General features: G+C 32.6%; 2 protein-coding genes, 1 long non-coding RNA gene and 1 pseudogene across 5 annotated transcripts; 3 read left to right on the top strand and 1 right to left on the bottom strand.

Moving 5' to 3' along the window:
* The first annotated feature begins 828 nt into the window (after positions 1-828).
* Positions 829-3669, top strand: LOC142532996 (origin of replication complex subunit 6). The gene is made up of 11 exons (XM_075639568.1): positions 829-1002; positions 1292-1468; positions 1579-1625; positions 1721-1825; positions 1914-1994; positions 2376-2487; positions 2598-2660; positions 2732-2819; positions 2987-3054; positions 3276-3372; positions 3459-3669. Exons 2-11 carry the CDS (start codon positions 1349-1351, stop codon positions 3536-3538), a joined length of 861 nt encoding a protein of 286 aa, XP_075495683.1. The 5' UTR covers positions 829-1002; positions 1292-1348; the 3' UTR covers positions 3539-3669.
* A 1467-nt stretch (positions 3670-5136) lies between these two features.
* On the top strand, positions 5137-5674 carry LOC142532627 (uncharacterized). Its single transcript, XR_012816566.1, has 2 exons — positions 5137-5488; positions 5597-5674. It is a non-coding gene; the product is annotated as an uncharacterized LOC142532627 (long non-coding RNA).
* On the bottom strand, positions 5409-10217 carry LOC142532625 (putative methyltransferase PMT2). Of its 3 annotated transcripts, XM_075638952.1 has the most exons (8): positions 9994-10217; positions 9594-9650; positions 8374-9028; positions 8037-8247; positions 7679-7973; positions 6453-6839; positions 6059-6136; positions 5409-5928 (listed from the first exon to the last, which is right to left on the bottom strand). In XM_075638952.1, exons 2-8 carry the CDS (start codon positions 9605-9607, stop codon positions 5703-5705), a joined length of 1866 nt encoding a protein of 621 aa, XP_075495067.1. In that variant the 5' UTR covers positions 9608-9650; positions 9994-10217; the 3' UTR covers positions 5409-5702. The 3 variants fall into 3 exon arrangements, with proteins under 3 accessions (XP_075495067.1, XP_075495068.1, XP_075495066.1); XM_075638953.1 differs by lacking the exon at positions 9594-9650 and having other exon boundaries at positions 9994-10215; XM_075638951.1 differs by lacking the exons at positions 9594-9650; positions 9994-10217 and adding an exon at positions 9842-9894.
* A 6363-nt stretch (positions 10218-16580) lies between these two features.
* On the top strand, positions 16581-17808 carry LOC142533395 (extracellular ribonuclease LE-like; annotated as a pseudogene).

Genomic DNA, 17808 nt, shown 5'->3' with positions numbered 1-17808 from the left:
AAATATTAATCACGTCCCTCCATAATTTGTCAAATTTCACTTTAGTCCATCGATAATGATAAAAAAAATTGTACACACACGCATCGCGTGTGCAGAGTAACTAGTGTTAAATAAAGTTTAATGATAAATACAATATTATTGTTTTTTTAAAATAATTATAAATATTCTTAAAATAATTTGATAGTTAATTAAATATTTATAATTATAATTTACATTTATTAAAATTAATTTAAATCAATAAACAAAATAAATTAGAATTTAATAAATATTATTTTCATGAAAGAATTAATTAACAAGATTAAAAATTTATAAAAATTTAATTTAAAATATATTTACATTACAATTTATTTTCTTTAAAATGATTGAAAATAATTTATAAAAAATATAATAAATATTATATTAATTATTAATTTTTCACTAATTTTAATTTTCATATTATATTGAACAAGACAATTCAAAGGTATTATGGTCAATATACAATCTTATCATGACCATTATTCAAAAATTATACATTATCACACCTTTGAGGAGGGATATTTAATCATACAAATAACATGAATAGTGCGGGCTTTCAATCATAATCAAGGGCATATATGCTAAATAAAAAATGAACCAAACATGAGATAATGGATGATTATTTAATAATTATTCCCTTATCATGACTATCAAACATAGTCATAAGTATTAAAAAATAATAAAGTTACATAAACCAAAATTGGAACGGTCTCTTAAAAACTAAAATGGAAACCAATATTTGTTATCTTGTCATTGATTATTTTACATTGGAGATCATTTGACGAACATAATAAAAGGTTTATGATTTTAGATCTAAATTTATATAAAAGTGAAAATTATAATCAAATTTCAACTTTAGTCCGTTATTTTTTTCTTGTAATTTTATATTTTTCCCGAGGGAACAATATAATATGGACACAAATATGACGTTAGCATGCACAATATCAGGTGGACATTATCAAAGAAAGAGGAGACAAAAATTGAAAGGTAAATGACTAAACAAGTCTAAAACCTTAAAAAAAAAAATCATTCTTGGCTACGTTGCTTTCGAGGATTACAAATTTTTTTTTATAAAAAAAAGGCATAATTTTGCATAAAAGTTAACTGCAAAAACCAAATGGAATTTCAATGTTGGGTTTTTGGAATTTTGGCGCGGTGGGAAATGGAGGAATTTCCCACCGCGCCAAAATTCCAAAAACCCAACATTCCCGCTGTTAATACTTGATGAATCAAGATCCGACCACCACATTACTTCATTTCTTTGTGTTTTCTTTAGCCAACACTCCGAAATCCAACAACAAGAGGCTCGAGAATTAATTCAAATTGTTTGAAAATGGATATGTCAGATATAGCCAGGAAACTGGGCCTCTCCGAATCCAAGCAGCTCATCCGCAAAGCCGCGGAGCTCCGTCGTCTCGCAGATATTCAGTTTGATTCTTCAATTATTGGCGTTGTAAGCCCTCTTTAATTGGGGGAAAAAAACAAACCCATTTTTGTTTAGTAGAGATATTCTGTGATCTCTTTGAAGTTTTACAATTTTTATGCATTTATATTGATTTTCAGGGGGAGGTTTGTAAGGCCATTATTTGTCTAGAGATTGCTGCTTCCAGGTAGTTACCCACAAATGCTTATCCTTTATAATTCTTGATTTGGAGACTTGTGTTTGAATTCGTGGAGATGATTATTGCTAATTCTGTGATGTTAGGATGGAAGTTATGTTTGATCGACAGGCGGCGGTGAAGCTGAGTGGGATGTCTGAAATGGCATATAATAGATCCTTTAATTCAATGCAGAATGGCATTGGTGTGAAGTAAGCATTTGCTATCATTTCATACTAAATTTTTCTACAATTATTGATTTGGGAATTCAGATTTAATCTCTTTTGTTTTTGGGGATAGGAATAATCTTGACATTCGAGAATTGGCTATTCAATTTGGATGCGTCATGCTCATTCCCTTCGTTCGCAAGGGTCTCTCATTGTAAGCATTTGATTTAGCACTGCCAGGTTTCTTGTTGATTATCATCTATAAATTACTTAATTATATGTTGATTAAATTTATCTGGTTGGTTATTAGCTCAAAAGACTGAATCAAGATTTTGATTTGGGGGGTTTTAGCAAAGCTTTAGTGAATATGCTCTAAAAAAATAGAGCGAAAGTCACAATTTTTAAGTGAACTAAACATGGCATTGTAGTCGATTGCAAGCTAGGCACTGGTGCCTGATAAATCAGTTCAGACAATTTAATGTATTCCGGGGTTGGGAACAAATTATATTATTCTCTTGGGAGGGAAGGAGGTGATGTTGCTTGTTATTTGATCTATCACTGGTTGGAGTTCCCAAACTCGATTGGTCATTTTCAGGTACAAAGATCGGTTTCTGGCTTCATTGCCCCCTTCCCGTAGGGGGAGTACTGACTTTGCTCGTCCTGTTTTTACTGCCATAGCATTCTATCTCAGTGCCAAGAAACACAAGGTTGCAAAAGAATCTTGAATTCTCTTTAACACTTTCTTCCATTTTACCGTCATCTCATATGAAACGTATGAGAAGGGATTTTTAGTGATTATTGTGTGCTAATTCTGCAGCTTAAGGTAGACAAATTTAAGTTGATTGAGCTTGCTGGTACATCGGAATCTGAATTCTCTAGTGTAAGAGTCATCGTCTTCTCTTTGATGAGTCATGATTTATTATCCTGTATTCATTTAGCATGCAATTTCAGGTACGCACCTCAATGCTTGATCTATGCTTTGACCTCTTTGGGACGACAAAAGAAAAGAAGGATTCTAAAGAAATTAAAGGAAACCGAGGTAACACAAATTTGCTTGGATACTCTTCTTTGCCATCACGCCAATCAAAAGTCTCTTAATGTGTTGTTATTCTCAACGGCTAGATAGACTAATTCAAGTCTTCCACTGGAAGATGCCTTTTGTTAAATTGGCGAATTTTCTTCTTATTTTTTGGCCTTGTGACGCAGAGCTTTTAGATGCATTACCGGACAAACGAAGGGCCGAGGATGGGGGCTATTGTTCTGATGATGGCGAGGTAATCATCTGCAAATGATCTCAGCAGAGTTTAATGTGTTTTTTTCCTTGCAAAAGCCGAGTGATTCTTAAAGAAACAAGTAACCTTCACAATCAGCCCTCTATGGTTCTATGAAATATTTTCAATCACTGGATCTGTGAATGAGTCTTTTTTTCCTATTTGTACTTCCGTAAGCAACAAATTTATTCATTTTAACCCCAAGTTGGTTGATTCACTTGCAGACTTCTGCTTACAAGAAGCGTAAACTAACAGAAAGACTTGATTATGATAAGTGGAAATCTTCTGTTCTCCAGTCTAACACCAGCAGCAAGATTACAGGTAGTGAATTTTACCCTCGTCACAAAAAAAAAAAAGGTTCAATTCTTATATATATTTATGATATTTGTCATGTTCCAAATTTATAGGTCCTAACAAGAGAGCCAAAACTAAACAAGGTACACTTGATTTTCTGAAGAGACTACCTAAAGCTACAGCAGACGCTTAACCAGCAACATAATATCTTGAGGAAAACATGGTGTAGTCCATGGCTCATGCATTTGCATGAAGAATTCATCTTCAATCTTTTTGGCAGATTTTGTTCGAAACTTGGATAGAATGTCTATTGAATTTTTTTTTTTATTTTAAAAAAGATGATATGGCCATGGACATGAACATGGCGATCTTTTTCCTATGGTACAGTGATTTCCTTGTTATGTTTATAATATTACAAATCACAGAAGCTTATAAGTTTATGTGTTTATGGATTTTCTTTATAAATACTTGAATGTATGTAAATACAGTTGAATGCAATTGAATGATTTTGATGAAGAATCGGGTTTAACTTTATATTTATTCAATATTTATGTCAAGCTAACGCTAGTCCACGAACCCCATCGAATACAGATCATCAACCCGAAACAACATGAGCTCGAAAAACTCAGATTAATCTTGTTTTTTTTTCTCTGTAACGAAAAACAAAATTCACAAGTGATGAATTGTTGGGGACTTTTGTGCCCATAATCGTGTACTTAGTTTACTCGAGAATGTATGTAATGGTAGGATCACTGGATAAGTATAGGCTGCATTCCCAAAAGACGAGGATGAGAATAATTTAGTGCCTAAGAAGGAGGTGGTGAAAGGGGTCTCCAGGCTGCTGTTGCATCACTTCTCTATGCTGCCAGTGGCCACAAGTCTAATCTTCTTTTTCTTTTTGAGCTGCTAATGAACAAGTTTTTTTATGTAAAAAAAAGTTCTCGTAACTTTTATTTCATTTATAAATTTATTCTACTATTTTTCATGCCAAAAATTCTGAAATATCAAAAGCATGATTTTTGTTCCTGATATACGCCTTGTCAACTTGATTTAAAATCAATTAAACTTAAATCATAAAATCTGTGTCCAGTAATTTTATGTGATAAATTTAATTTATTTGTTGTAGAATAAAACAAAATAAAATATACAGTAACTTTTAATGGAGCTAATGATATAATTTGTATATATTATATTGTTGGGTTGTATAAACATTAGCTATCTTGATTGAATTGATCTTGACAAAATTTGTTTTGTGTTTGTAACATATTTACTCAAATGTGTAGTTGTTACATGTCAATTTGGAAGTTTTAAGATGCTAAAACTCGAATTTAGTCAAGTTAGAAATCTGAGCTCAGGTTAGTTCGGACTTTACCTATGCTATGCAGACGCCATAATGTCCAGCTGGAAGTCACAGATACAGCGAACACTAGATTTGACCAGTTCTTGTTTTTTGTTCATATCTTATAAATCAATGATCCAAATGACAACGGGAAAAATGGTTGAAAATCCAACTCAATTTTCTACAAATCATACTTCACACCGTTCAAGTTAGTTCAGATGTTATCTATGTTAACCAGATGCTGCAAGATCGAGCTGAAGAACATGCATACAACAAACTGCTAGACTTGATTAGGTCTGATATTTTAACCATATCTTTCAACAATATTATCATAATGGAGCAATCAACACGCGTTACAAATCTGAAACAATGATCTACAATTCATATTTAAAAGTTGAAGTCTAAATCGGAAATTAAGAAGCTAATAAACTGCGATGAAGTTGTTGGTTTTGTAACACACATACGATTGCCAACCAGACAATAATACTGAGATTTCGAGCATTTCTTTATCATGATTCATTTATGTCACCACACCACCAAGTGATGACAAAATATTTCAATGGACAAAAATAAGGATGACTTTTACTCGGGATCAGAATATCTTACCATGTAACATTAACCATGGGATTTCTAGGTCTCAAGTAAAATTTGCATAAGGTAGGATCTTATCTATCCAGCAAAAGCTACATTATCATGACATTATATCATACAAAATAAAATGGACACTAGAGTAGAAGAATAACAAATGTAACTGATTTATGTTCTAAAATAACAGTATAATAACGTAGGGAACAAAACTCAAAGGTATCAATAAATACCATTAACACTATGAGTTTCAATAAATTACCGGTTAAATCCGCACTACCCAGCTTAACTGCATTTGCCCCCTTCAATGGAAAAACCTTCATAAAGTGAACCGTGCATGCCCCCCCTTCAATGGAAAAACCTTCATAAAGTGAACCGTGCATCCTCGGAATGTGTACGAGAAAATCAAAGAATCGCCGTGTTTCATGGGGTTTTACTGCGTCGAAGTGGAGTTGCCAACCCAGTATTGCTTAACTGCAACCAGTATTTTTTCGGGGACGAGGGGACCGTCCTCGTGATCCATCATTTTAAAATCCCATTTCATACCAGTAATCATCTTCTTCACCTTAACTATTACATCTACTTCATCGCGGAATATGACTGCACCTTCTGGTCGAAGGATTCTGTCCATTTCTAACAAAATGTCTTCATAGTCACATCTGTGTTCATTTTAATGAATCGAATTGTTAGTTCTCGAAGTCACGTCTGTTTTCGTTTTTTGTCATCAGTTGTATACTTCAAAATTTCATGGAACAGGATTGACAAAATAGAAGGATACCGAAAACTTACATGTCCTTGTACAGGCTGAAAAGACCATTAGCATGAATAAGATCATATGTTCTTGGATAAGTAGAAAAGCCTTCACACCTGAAAAAGAAAAAATAAAATCAGATACACGACGGGGTTGGTATCTGGGATAAAAAGATATCGGAAGCCTAGCAGGAGAAAAAGAAATTTCACTAGATTGGGTAAAACGGGACTCAGCCAGGTCATGATCAATCTACTATATTGTGTGGTCACATGTGTGGCACAAAAATTGAAATTTGGTGATTTAGGCAACTATAGGTTCAAAATATTCGAGTTGCACCAATTTAATTAGATATAGTCATATAACAATCGATAAAGAGAAAAATATTTGGTCCTATAAGCAGAAAAACAAAATAGTTGACAAAGAAAAGCATACCAGGCGTGATAAATGCCAATCAATCCCCGTTCATAAATGACACCCAAAGTATTTTTCTTGGCAATCGTAGGCACAACATTCATTACCCAAAATTTGGGAGAATGAAGTGCAGCAGCAAAACCTCCAAATCCAGCATTCATATCCATAATGTTCCTGTACCTTCCAGAGTCAAGAATCTTGTTGATCCTTTTATAGGCGCTGACATGCTTTTTCCATTGCTTGTTGTCCTCCAAGTACATCTCAATGGAGACTCCAGAAACCAACCCACTAGCAATTCTGGGAGGGACGGCATAAAGCCTCTCAGGGAATGGTTTAAGTACCCAACTTGATGCTTCATCACTGTTTCCATTGGTATATGGAGTAATACACGGCTCCATTTTCTTGTACCTAATAAAAGATAGACCAAACGTTGAATGCGTGCAAAAAAGCACACTTTTTGCGACCAAGTACACATTCAAAACGTGAAAGTAGTGAAAGCCAAAATCCCTCGTTGCATACTTGTCAAAGGTGAGAGGCACCACCAGGTGAGGATCCTGTGTCTGGGGTCATCCCAGGCGCAGCGATTTACTAAGACGAGCCCAGGAGCTCGCCTGGACTAGCCTTGGAAGCTCACTCAGGCGCGCTTAAAGCACGACTTAGTGATTTTTTATAATCTCGGCTGGACTAGCCTTGGAAGTTCACTTATACGCGCTTTAGTGAATTTTTTTTAATTACTTGTTCAAAAAAAAGGCTCAAACCCAAACACTAGCAATCCAACGCTCCAACTCTGGAATCAGAAGAAGAGAGCGCTGAACAGAAAAACGAGGTGAGGACATCCACATCTAAAACAACCAGAAAAATATCGGTTTCACATTTTTGGATGAGGAGAAAGAAGAAATTGATGTTGGTCAAGAAAATTATGAAAACCAAGAATAATACAAATCCGAAAGTTCTGGGAACTTTGATGATTCAAGGAAGAATCTGAACTTGATTTGGATAATTGAAGAATTTTAATCATTTTACTAATTACTGTGAACTCATTAATTATTTTTTTGTTTTGAATGACATTGCGACTTAATTATTTCATATTTTAATATATTTATTCTAACGCAAATATAATTTTTAAAAAATAAAAAAAATGTGCGTCTAGCTTAGGTGAGGCGGGCTGAGGCGCTTGTGCGCCTCGGTGTGGCTCGCGTCCTTGACAACTATGCCTCATCATGGTTTGTACGTATAGTTATTCATACCAGACGTCGTCAGCATCTTCAGGTTTACAAAATGTTACTCCAGAATTTTCTTGTTCTGCACGACAAGAATCGGAATCCATTGTCTTCTGCCATATAGCAATTTCACCTTTCTCAGACTTCTTTTCCCAGCAGAGAAGTTTGGCGACTTCTTCAATCTTTCTTTGTTCTTCCTCGAGGTCTTCCTTTGTACGCTGCCACGGCTTGTAGTTAATCTTCCAATTGATAGGAGGCCCCGAAAGAACCCAATAACCACCGGGCCTAAGAACACGGTCCACCTCCTTCATATATAGTCCATCTGCAAAGAGAACCAAATTACAAAAACAACAAGAAGCTCAATTGTTTAACTTTTGGTGCTTACCATTTATCCCCCAGGGTATAAGACAACGAGAACAGTGAGCCATGTCAAAAGCTCTGGATGGATATGGAATTTTTATAGTTCCAAGAACACCAATAACAGCAGGTATACCCCTTTCAAGAGCAAACTGAACCTGAGCCTCATGTGAATCTCTCGGAGCAAAGGACATTGCGATAACGTTTCTTTTCCATAGATAAGCCCCCCAACTAGCAACCTGAAATCATGAAATATATCAGAGTCAACAACACATCAAATACAAATATTGGCATAGAACACCTAAATAATCAAAGTAAAAGAGCACAATCTAGTGCAAAATCAATAAATATAGCATTGGACATACCCCACATCCAGTATCCAATGCTGTCCTTACAGTTCCATCAGCTATTGGTATAACTGAAGCCAGCTGGTCAATATACTTGTCGGCCCCCTGAGGAAATTGTGTTCCTCCACCAGGGAACCTGAACACATCTCCCTCATACTGGATCCAGTTCTGAATAGCCTTCTCAACAGTCAAGCTCTTGTATGGAGCATTGGCATAAGGAACATAATCACGACTTTTTGGCCATGGAAATGGGGTTACATATCCTTCGGGAGCTGGAATAAGGCAATGAAGCTTCTCTGCTTGAGGAGGGCAGTGCCTTTCACGATATATCATATTTTCCCTAGGGAAAGTCATGGCACGACTTTGATCTTGGCAGGGCGTGTAATCAGTGAATCGAGTGTGGCATGGCTTATACTCAATTGTTTTAGAATCAGAATCATCAATAATCCCAGCTTCACCAACGTGGCGGGTTTCGAAATTGAGGTTCGGAACGATGTTGCAGTTTTCTCCACTCTTGGTCATCTCAAGGGCTATGCTATCTCCCTTTCCAAATCCACTTCTCTGCCATGCTCCAAGTAAGTAGAAGAAACAGCAAAGGCCAGCTACTATAAAGATAGATACAGAACTTCTAGTTTTACTATCACCCGTATTCAACTTATTCGCCATCACGAACCTGAAACATTTGCAACTCAAATTAAGCATAGATAAAAGAAAATTTGTTTCCCAAATTCGACACAATTTTCCCACATTATCATACAAAAATGATCCTTATCTTTATCAAACTCAATCAGTTGCTATTCCGATCATTTCCAAAAGCTAGTAACTATTATTCGATGCTTTTCATGTCAAATTCACTTCTGGAATCTTCACATACTCAAATACACATGCAGTTAGTAGTGACATAAATAAACTATGGTTAACCCAACAATATAATAAGAGAAGATATAAACCATACGTGTAATCTTCTCCCAATAAATTTCACGTGAATTGCACAGATTCAATGCTAATGTACAACATAACACAGCATAACTTAGATTTGCTGCCACTTTACCAAGATCCATTGTGATCATCGAATGAACAAACTTTAAATGGATCCATTTCTTAAAAGAGATAAAAGAAGGCTCATCTACTTCAACCTCAAGCAACATTATAACTTCATTAAAATCATCAAATACTAAAGATCACGCAAGAAAGGGATTAAAAAATCGGGTCCTTCGACCCTACAGTGGGGGTACTACCCACTGTATGACATCAATGAAACCCCATCTCGATGAAATCGTATTAAATTAGATTTCCTGTTAAAAAACCAAAGCGATTAAATTCTCAAATCAAGCATTCATTTGCTTAAATTAAAGGGAAAAACACATAAATTTTATCTAAGTACCAAGTGTCCGTCAAAAAATATGTTCCAAACGACAAGCATTCAAGAACGAGCTCGAACGTTATATCGAACCCAGAAACTAAATCCTTAAAAATAAAAATATACATCAGATTCCACAAATTTTTCCCGAAAACTCCATTCATCAACAGAAAGAACAAGACCAAAAGATAAGCACTAATTATTATTTTTATTTTTTTAAAATAAAAATAATAAACAGGACAATCAAATCAAAATGCATCAAACAATAAAACTCGTACCAATCACATCAGTTGATGCGAACACCGATTCAAACGATCTAAAAGATCGAATCTTTACGATTTTTTTCTCACCGATTAACCTATGAATAGAGTTTTGGCACAACACAAGCAGTCAATAGCAAACAAATCCTCACTTCATCTAAACAAATATTCCTTCAAATGGTATACTTATATTTTTTTAATTCCCTCTGATTTGGGTCTCTTAAATGTGGAAGGACAAACATATCTTTTTTTTTCCACCTTTTCTTTTTCTTTTTTCTTTTTGCTTTTTATTTATTATTATTATTTAATGCACTAATCACCAACCATGAAACAATTTTTCTTTTTGGCCCTTCATTTAGTGCCCAATGAATTGCCTCAAAACTTTTCAAATTGTATAATTCAACCTTAAAGTTGTGATTTTTAACTCTCTTATTTGGGCAGATTTAATTTTAAATCCAAATCCCATTTTTTTAAAGCATATATATATGAAATCTCAAATTTATAAACAAAAATTAGATTTTCGACAACTAAACACGTAAAACGTTTATGTTTCGAGTTCAAACGTTTTTTTCAAGTTACTTATATTTTTCTTCCGTTTATCATTTGATATATTCAATGGATTTCTTGAATCTGTTCTTCACAATCTAGACTATGAGGCCTGGTCAACTGGCAAAGGCGCAGTTAGATTAGTTTGGTACCTATATGCCAGACAAAGTAGAGAGAGGACTTTACTGATATTTTTAAGAAAACAGGGGTGAAAAATGTAATATGGTTGAGAACTGGAGACCACTTACATGAGGTGACAACATCCATGATCCAACCCTTCATGTTTTTTAATATTTCAAAGAAGGCCCCACAAAGCTCCACCGTTTCCGCGTATGATATCGTGTACGGGGTGCGCAACACGCGCACACACACGCACTAGGGCGCCCGAATCTTCATCGGGCCCCCGACGACAATAAAGCCCAAAAGCAATTAAAATTTATTGATGATGGGCCCACAATCATGTGGGTCAAAGCCACCGATTTCGAATCGGGGTTGTCTAAAAGTCAGCACGATGAACGGTAGAAGACAGATCTGAAGTAGGAAAGGTGTTTTTAGACTTTTCACAAGCGAGTTTGATCCAGTTAGCTTATTTTACGTAAAATAAATATATATTTATACATCCAACAAAAAAATTATTATTATATGGAAATTTTTTTTTCTCCCGGTTTACTGATCGATCCAATATGTACATAATTAGAATTTGTGTATATATCGCGTTGTAAAGAAAATTAATGACTTTTATGGAGTTTAAAAGTTTAGAGGTATTCAAACTAGATTTTTATATACTCCATAAAAGTTTATAGACTTTTAATGACTTTTATGAAGTTTAAAAGTCTAGAGTTATTCAAACTAGATTTTTATATATTCCATAAAAGTTTAGTGATATTCAATGTAAACTTTTGTAGAATTTTAAAAAGTCATGTGGTATTCAAACTTGACTTTTAAAAACTCTACAAAAGTCTATAGGTATTCAAAATGTCAATAGACTTTTAATGACTCTATGGAATTCTATTAAGTACAAGAATTATAGCCTAAGGTATAACAATAAAATGTCAACAAAAGTCTTTGATTCAACCTAAAGATTTGGAAGTACATTTAATTGAAAAATCTCTCAAATTCAATACAAACTTTCATTCTTTTCTCATCTATTTTTTTCTTTTATTTGTACTTTTTAAAAACATAATTAAAATTTATATTTTTTATTAATTATTATATAACATTTTATTTTTAATTATTTTTTTAAATTTTAGTTAATCTATATATTAAATTATTGTATAAGCAAATTCATACCGATACTATACCAAAATTTTCGGTATACCGAACCAAAAAGACCTTACATTTTAAAAAATTTTATAATTTATTGTTTTAAAATATTATATATTTTAAAATTTTGTATATTTTTCCGGTATTTCTGTATATACCAAAATTTTCAAATTAAATATCGTTATCGTACCGAAAAATTCGGTATTGTTACCGTATCGTATCGAAATATTCGGTATACTTAAAATTCGGTAAATTCAATGTTTTTTTGTTATGGTAATCTCGGTATACCGAAAATTCGGTATTTTTTCCCACACCTAACAGAGCTTGTATTGGCATGTGCTATATTACACAATTTTCTTTGAAAGAAGTGTCAATTTGATGAATTTCAAATTGAACTAGATAATGAAACTCAATTGTATTCATCAGCACAAGTTTATGAAGATGACGGCTTTGATCAGTTATTTAATACTCAAAAACAACAACGAGCAAATGCTAATGCATGGAGGGATATCATAGCCAATGGAATGTAGAACGATATTGATCAAATTGTCAGTAATGATTAGATTTTTTTATAAAAGACTACTCATTATTTTGAGTGTTCTTTTAATAAAATTTTATTATGAACTTATAAAAATATTATTAATTAATACGTTGAATTGACATAAAGAATTGCAATTTTGATTTCAATAAATTGGATAGTTAATTTGTCGTTTTTCAAAATTAAATTTATTTAACTTTTAAGTAAGTAAAATTCATTTAAATTCATAAATAAAAAAATAATTTAAAATTGAAGAGGTTATCTATGTCCAATAATTATTTTAAAAAAAATTAATAAAAAATAAATCACAATTATAGACTACAAAATTCACATAATTATATGAAAAAGTTTACAAAAGTCTACAAAAATCTTGAAAAAAAGTCTATAAGAGTCTATGAAATTTGTTTTACAATTCTATGAGATTCCATAAAAGTCAATAAAAATCTATCAACTCCACAAAAGTCCATCATTTCAAAAAAATCATTAAAAATCTTTGAAAGTATAGAATGAATACCCCCATAAATATGTAATTTAAGTTGGAGTAGGTATTTTTTGAGACGGTCTCACGGATATTTATCTGTGAAACCGGTCAATCCTACCGATATTCACAATAAAAAATAATACTATTAGTATAAAAAGTAATATTTTTTTATGGATGATCCAAATAAGTGACCCGTCTCACAAAATACGACTCGTGAAACTGTCCCACACAAATTTTTTCACTTTAAGTTGTAGTTGGTGAGGTAACATAGTTGGATAATTCGAAAGGGAGAACCATTCTTTTTAATTTTAATAATAATAATTAATTTTAAATGACCAAGTAACATTCATCTTATTAAAATTTGATCCATATATCAGATTTTATTGAAAAGATCAAACCAACCTATTACACTAGGAAAAAATATTACTTTTTATTATAATTGATATGTCTCACGAGGAAAGATATGTGAGACCATCTCACAACCTACTCACGTGATTTGACCTCTATTTAGTTGGTAAATTTGTGGGAAAGTAGCGAAAATGGATTTGTAAGACTTCAATTGAGTTTTTTTAAATTTTTTTTTTATGATCTATCTAATTAATAAAAATTGGTTTTTTATGTTACATTTAATTTTTATATCAAAAGTGGGTCATCAACGAAAGATATTACTTTTTATATAAAAAATATTACTTATTATTATAAATATGAGCAGAGTTGATTCGTCTCACGGATATTTCACGGATATAAGATACACCTATTTTTTGAAATTTATGTCTCATGGTTTTTCCCATCGTTATTTTCTGTTTTTTTTTTTTTGGGATATGATTTCCCATCGTTCAACAATTAAAAAATTCAAAAACTAAATTAAACCATGTTAATGTTGAATCTTATTTTTTTATTTTACCCAAAATCTATGATGCCCCATTCATAAAAAAAAAAATTTCAATCTAAGACGTTCTTAAAAGCTGGCAGGATTTGAGGAGTATTACGAAATAATAATTGAACAATGCCAAACATATATTGAGTAATATCTTTAAAATCCAATATAAAGTACAAAATTATCTTATTTTGAAGCTGCTCGTAACCTTAAAGACAAAGTTGACCTCCTACAAATACTCGAAGACACAGGTGGTGATTTTATTTATGTTGTATAATTTAGTAATTTACCAAAATCTTCTATATATTGGTTAATGTCGATTTATCGTTTAACCGCTCAAATTTTGATATTAGTGATTAGTTTTTTTTCACCTTTTGTTTTTTTTATTAGTGTGCTGACGTAACATGATGATGTATATCGTTGGCATAATGACGAGCATTATTTACATGTCTATACTATGTCATTACTCCGACGAAAAAAAACTAAAAACAAAAACAAAAAATAACTTAAAGGATATATGACTAAACTTATTTAAAACAACTTATAAGCTCTTATATCTTATAAGTTGTTTCATGAGTTTATAATTATGAGATCATATTTTAAAAATAAACGGTTAAAGTGTTTGAATGAATTTAAAAAGATATACAAAGATATTTTATAAGAGCTCATAAGCTCTAAAAAGACTTATTAAATGTTTTAAAGATTATAAGTTGTACTGAGCATCCTCGTATGTAACGAATATTAAATTTTGACTACACGGGCTTTGGAGGCTTCGCAACAAACACTTAAATTTTTACATGATATATGCACAACGAAATGTATTTTACGGCGTTGTGACACTCAAAATTCCATAAAATATCTTTTAATCATTTTAAATTCAAATTCGGATTATTCATCACAACATATTGCAGGTATTCGACCAGACGACAAGTTTTACGAGGTAGAAGATATTAAGGAAGCCATAAAGGCTGGAAGTGGTTACGATGCAGCGGTAGAGTGCAATTCCAACCCATCTCGCAACACACAGCTGTGCCAGATTTACCTATGCGTCGATGCTTCCGGCATGGGCTTTGTCCAATGTCCCGTGTTTCCTATAAGGGCGTGCGGTACCTCCATTCAATTTCCAGTCTTCTAGGACTCAACTCTTTAGGCCATTTTCAAATAATTGTCCTGAGGAAGACGAGGGACGGTGGATCGTGGACGATGACTATTTTTTATGAATTCTAATAAAATGAAGTCGATCGTATTTATGATAATATGGTCTGGTAATGGATTGAATTTCAAATTCGAAATGGAAAGCTTAATTAACGAGGAACGTGTTTGGCTCTGAATTTTGTGTGACTGTGTCATGTACAAGATATACCAATCAAGAGATGATGCATATATAAAAATCTAGTTTCCGGATGACGTAGGTACTCGATTCGACTGTTAGTTCTAACCATCTTGATCGAACATCTATAATATGCCGATTCAGACAAAATAGCTAAGGATTCGGAATTTGAATATTTACAAATAACATAAATACGACATTATGCCATTTAATTAAAATATGAACTAAATATCTTACAAAGGAAAACATGGGAAAAAAAAATTTGGAGATGTAAGCCTTAAAGCAATTGATTATTTATCTTTTTTAATTAATTAGATGACTAAAACACCCTCTATTTAACTTATTTATGGTAATTAGAAATTAATCTTTTTTTAGTTAGAAATATAGTAAATTCTTTCTAAGTTATCCATATAATCTCATAATATGTTATTATTGTAATTTATTTTTCAGATAATTTAAAAAAAAAACTAAATATTTTTGTTGGTAGATTATATTATCATAAAATGGAAAAGCATTTATTAAATTATAATATGAGAGCATTTATAACTGAAATTAATAGGTGGGTTATTTTGGCCATATTATTTAATAAAAAGTTAAAATATAATGTCATAGATAAAATTTGAAGTGTAAATAAAAGACGTTAAACTAATCATTGATTATTTGCAACATAGGGATGTGGGTTAGTGGCCCACTATTAAGTTGGGTCATGTGAATCGGGCTTCCATCCAAATTTCTCTAACTTTATCTTTTCTCGCTGCACTTTCATAAATTTTTATTCTGGGGGTGAAAAAAGGGAAAAAATATATATTAAATTTTGGGAAACATTATAATTTCTTTATATATGTTTATCATTTGCGACTTTGATCTTTTATATTATCAAAATTAGATCTTAGTAAAGTATCTTTATATTTTTAGCAATTTTAGTTTTAATTTACAAAGACTACTTATGTGATTTGCGCGTGACACACATGAACGCAGTTGGTGTTAGCTCAGAGTTACATCGATATCACATCAATACTACATTAAAAAGGACTACAATTACTGAAAAAAATCAGACTAATATTGAAATTTGTTAACGTAATAACCAAAATTACAAATAAACAAAAATATATAACCAAAAGTGGAGTAAAGAAATAATAATACACGAAAATTAATGTGAGAAAGTTTCTCAGGTCAATTTTTTGGGATATATATTCTATTTGAATTTCTCATAAAATTATTATTTTATATACCAAAAATATTAATTTTGTTTAAAATATGAGCAAATTGACTCATCTCACTAATAAAGATTTGTGAGATCGTATCATAAAAACCTAATAATAATAATATCTCAAGTCCTCGAGTTTTAGATTCTATAGGCAATACTCGCAACAACATCAAAATTTAAGTCTTCATTTGTCGAAATTCTTGAATTAAAATATGGAAATAATAAATTTTATTTTATTTTCCTTTTGATGATTTACTTTTTTATATAGGTTCCATAGAAGGCCGACCAACTAATTACTGGTCAGGTTCATTCTTGAAAAACTTAACGTTCCTGAAGAATAAATTAACGTCATATACTTCAAAAATGGAGTCGAAATCTGACATTTCCGTCTTCGCGAAATTGCTGCTCCTGCAGGTCTCTCTCTGTCTTAAGCACTGTTGCACAAGATTTTGATTTTTTCTACTTCGTTCAACAGGTAATTTTTTTTTTTTAAGAGTTGGATGTCTTTCTCATCTCGATTTAATTGATTTGTAGCGATGATTAAAGAAATTAGGCCAAAGATTTTCTAGTATATATATTGCAGTGGCCGGGATCGTCTTGTGACGCGAAAAAGAGTTGCTAACCCACAACGGGGAAGCCTTCGACGGATTTTGGTATCCATGGATTATGGCTGAATTACGCGGACGGATCTTACCCTTCAAACTGTGATCCAAACGGTTCTTATGATCAATCGAAGGTAACCCCGACTCAGTCAAATCAAATACGATTGCAGTGACATAAACATATCTCAAGAAGGAAAAAACCTTAGCTCCATCTGAAACGATAGCATAGAAACCAATTATGCATACTAAAATGTAATGAAATACTAATTAGAAAATACATAACAAATTGTGGCAGATTTCAGATTTGATTAGCAGAATGCAACAAGATTGGCCGACACTTGGTTGCCCCAGCAATAGCGGGACAACATTCTAGACACGCGAATGGGACAAACATGGGATCTGTTCTGAATCTGTCCTAAACCAACACGCCTATTTCAAATCTGCTCTAAACCTTAAATCTAAATTAGACCACCTCCAAATTCTTCAAAGTGCAGGTAATTCATCTACATCAGTTCGATCATTTCTTACGATTAGGTGTAAAATTTATTTCTACAACATATTTTATATTGGTTATTCGCAATATGTTTCAGGGATTAATCCGGACGGTGGATTCTACAGTTTCAACAGCATAAGGAATACTCTTACCGATGCAATCGGATACACACCGGTGATAGAGTGCAATGTGGATAAATTGTAACAGTAAGTTGCATCAGGTTTATATTTGCGTGAACACTTTGCTGCGAAATTTATCGAGCGTCCGATCTTGCCAAATGCAAGAAAATGCGCTTCCAGCGTCGAGATCCCGGCGTTTTAGCAATCGTTGTAGTAGTCGATGCTACCGTATTTTAGTGGTTGTATCACGTATGGGGAGCAAGTCAAAATGGCTTTAAAATTTTTAATGAAGTAAAAATATAATTTATTCTGTCGAAATAATTTTGAACTCAGCTTTACAGTTGAGATAATATTGCTTCTCTGTAATATTTATAGTT

Source organism: Primulina tabacum, chromosome 18 (assembly GCF_025594145.1).
Source record: "Primulina tabacum isolate GXHZ01 chromosome 18, ASM2559414v2, whole genome shotgun sequence".
Classification (NCBI taxonomy): Eukaryota; Viridiplantae; Streptophyta; class Magnoliopsida; order Lamiales; family Gesneriaceae; genus Primulina; species Primulina tabacum.
The sequence above is the reverse complement of the archived record's forward strand: the minus strand, read 5'-3'. Positions and strand labels throughout refer to the sequence as shown.

What these genes read in the sequence shown, in the direction of transcription:
- LOC142532996 (XM_075639568.1), top strand. Translation starts at nt 1,349, where the DNA reads ATGGATATGTCAGATATAGCCAGGAAACTGGGCCTCTCCGAATCCAAG. An exon ending in CTAGAGATTGCTGCTTCCAG is followed by an intron (nt 1,626 to 1,720) that starts GTAGTTACCCAC and finishes CTGTGATGTTAG; the next exon opens with GATGGAAGTTATGTTTGATC. An exon ending in TCAGTGCCAAGAAACACAAG is followed by an intron (nt 2,488 to 2,597) that starts GTTGCAAAAGAA and finishes CTAATTCTGCAG; the next exon opens with CTTAAGGTAGACAAATTTAA.
- LOC142532625 (XM_075638951.1), bottom strand. Translation starts at nt 9,879, where the DNA reads ATGAATGGAGTTTTCGGGAAAAATTTGTGGAATCTGAT. An exon ending in AAAAATTTGTGGAATCTGAT is followed by an intron (nt 9,029 to 9,841) that starts GTATATTTTTAT and finishes CAAATGTTTCAG; the next exon opens with GTTCGTGATGGCGAATAAGT. An exon ending in CATTGGATACTGGATGTGGG is followed by an intron (nt 8,248 to 8,373) that starts GTATGTCCAATG and finishes TCATGATTTCAG; the next exon opens with GTTGCTAGTTGGGGGGCTTA.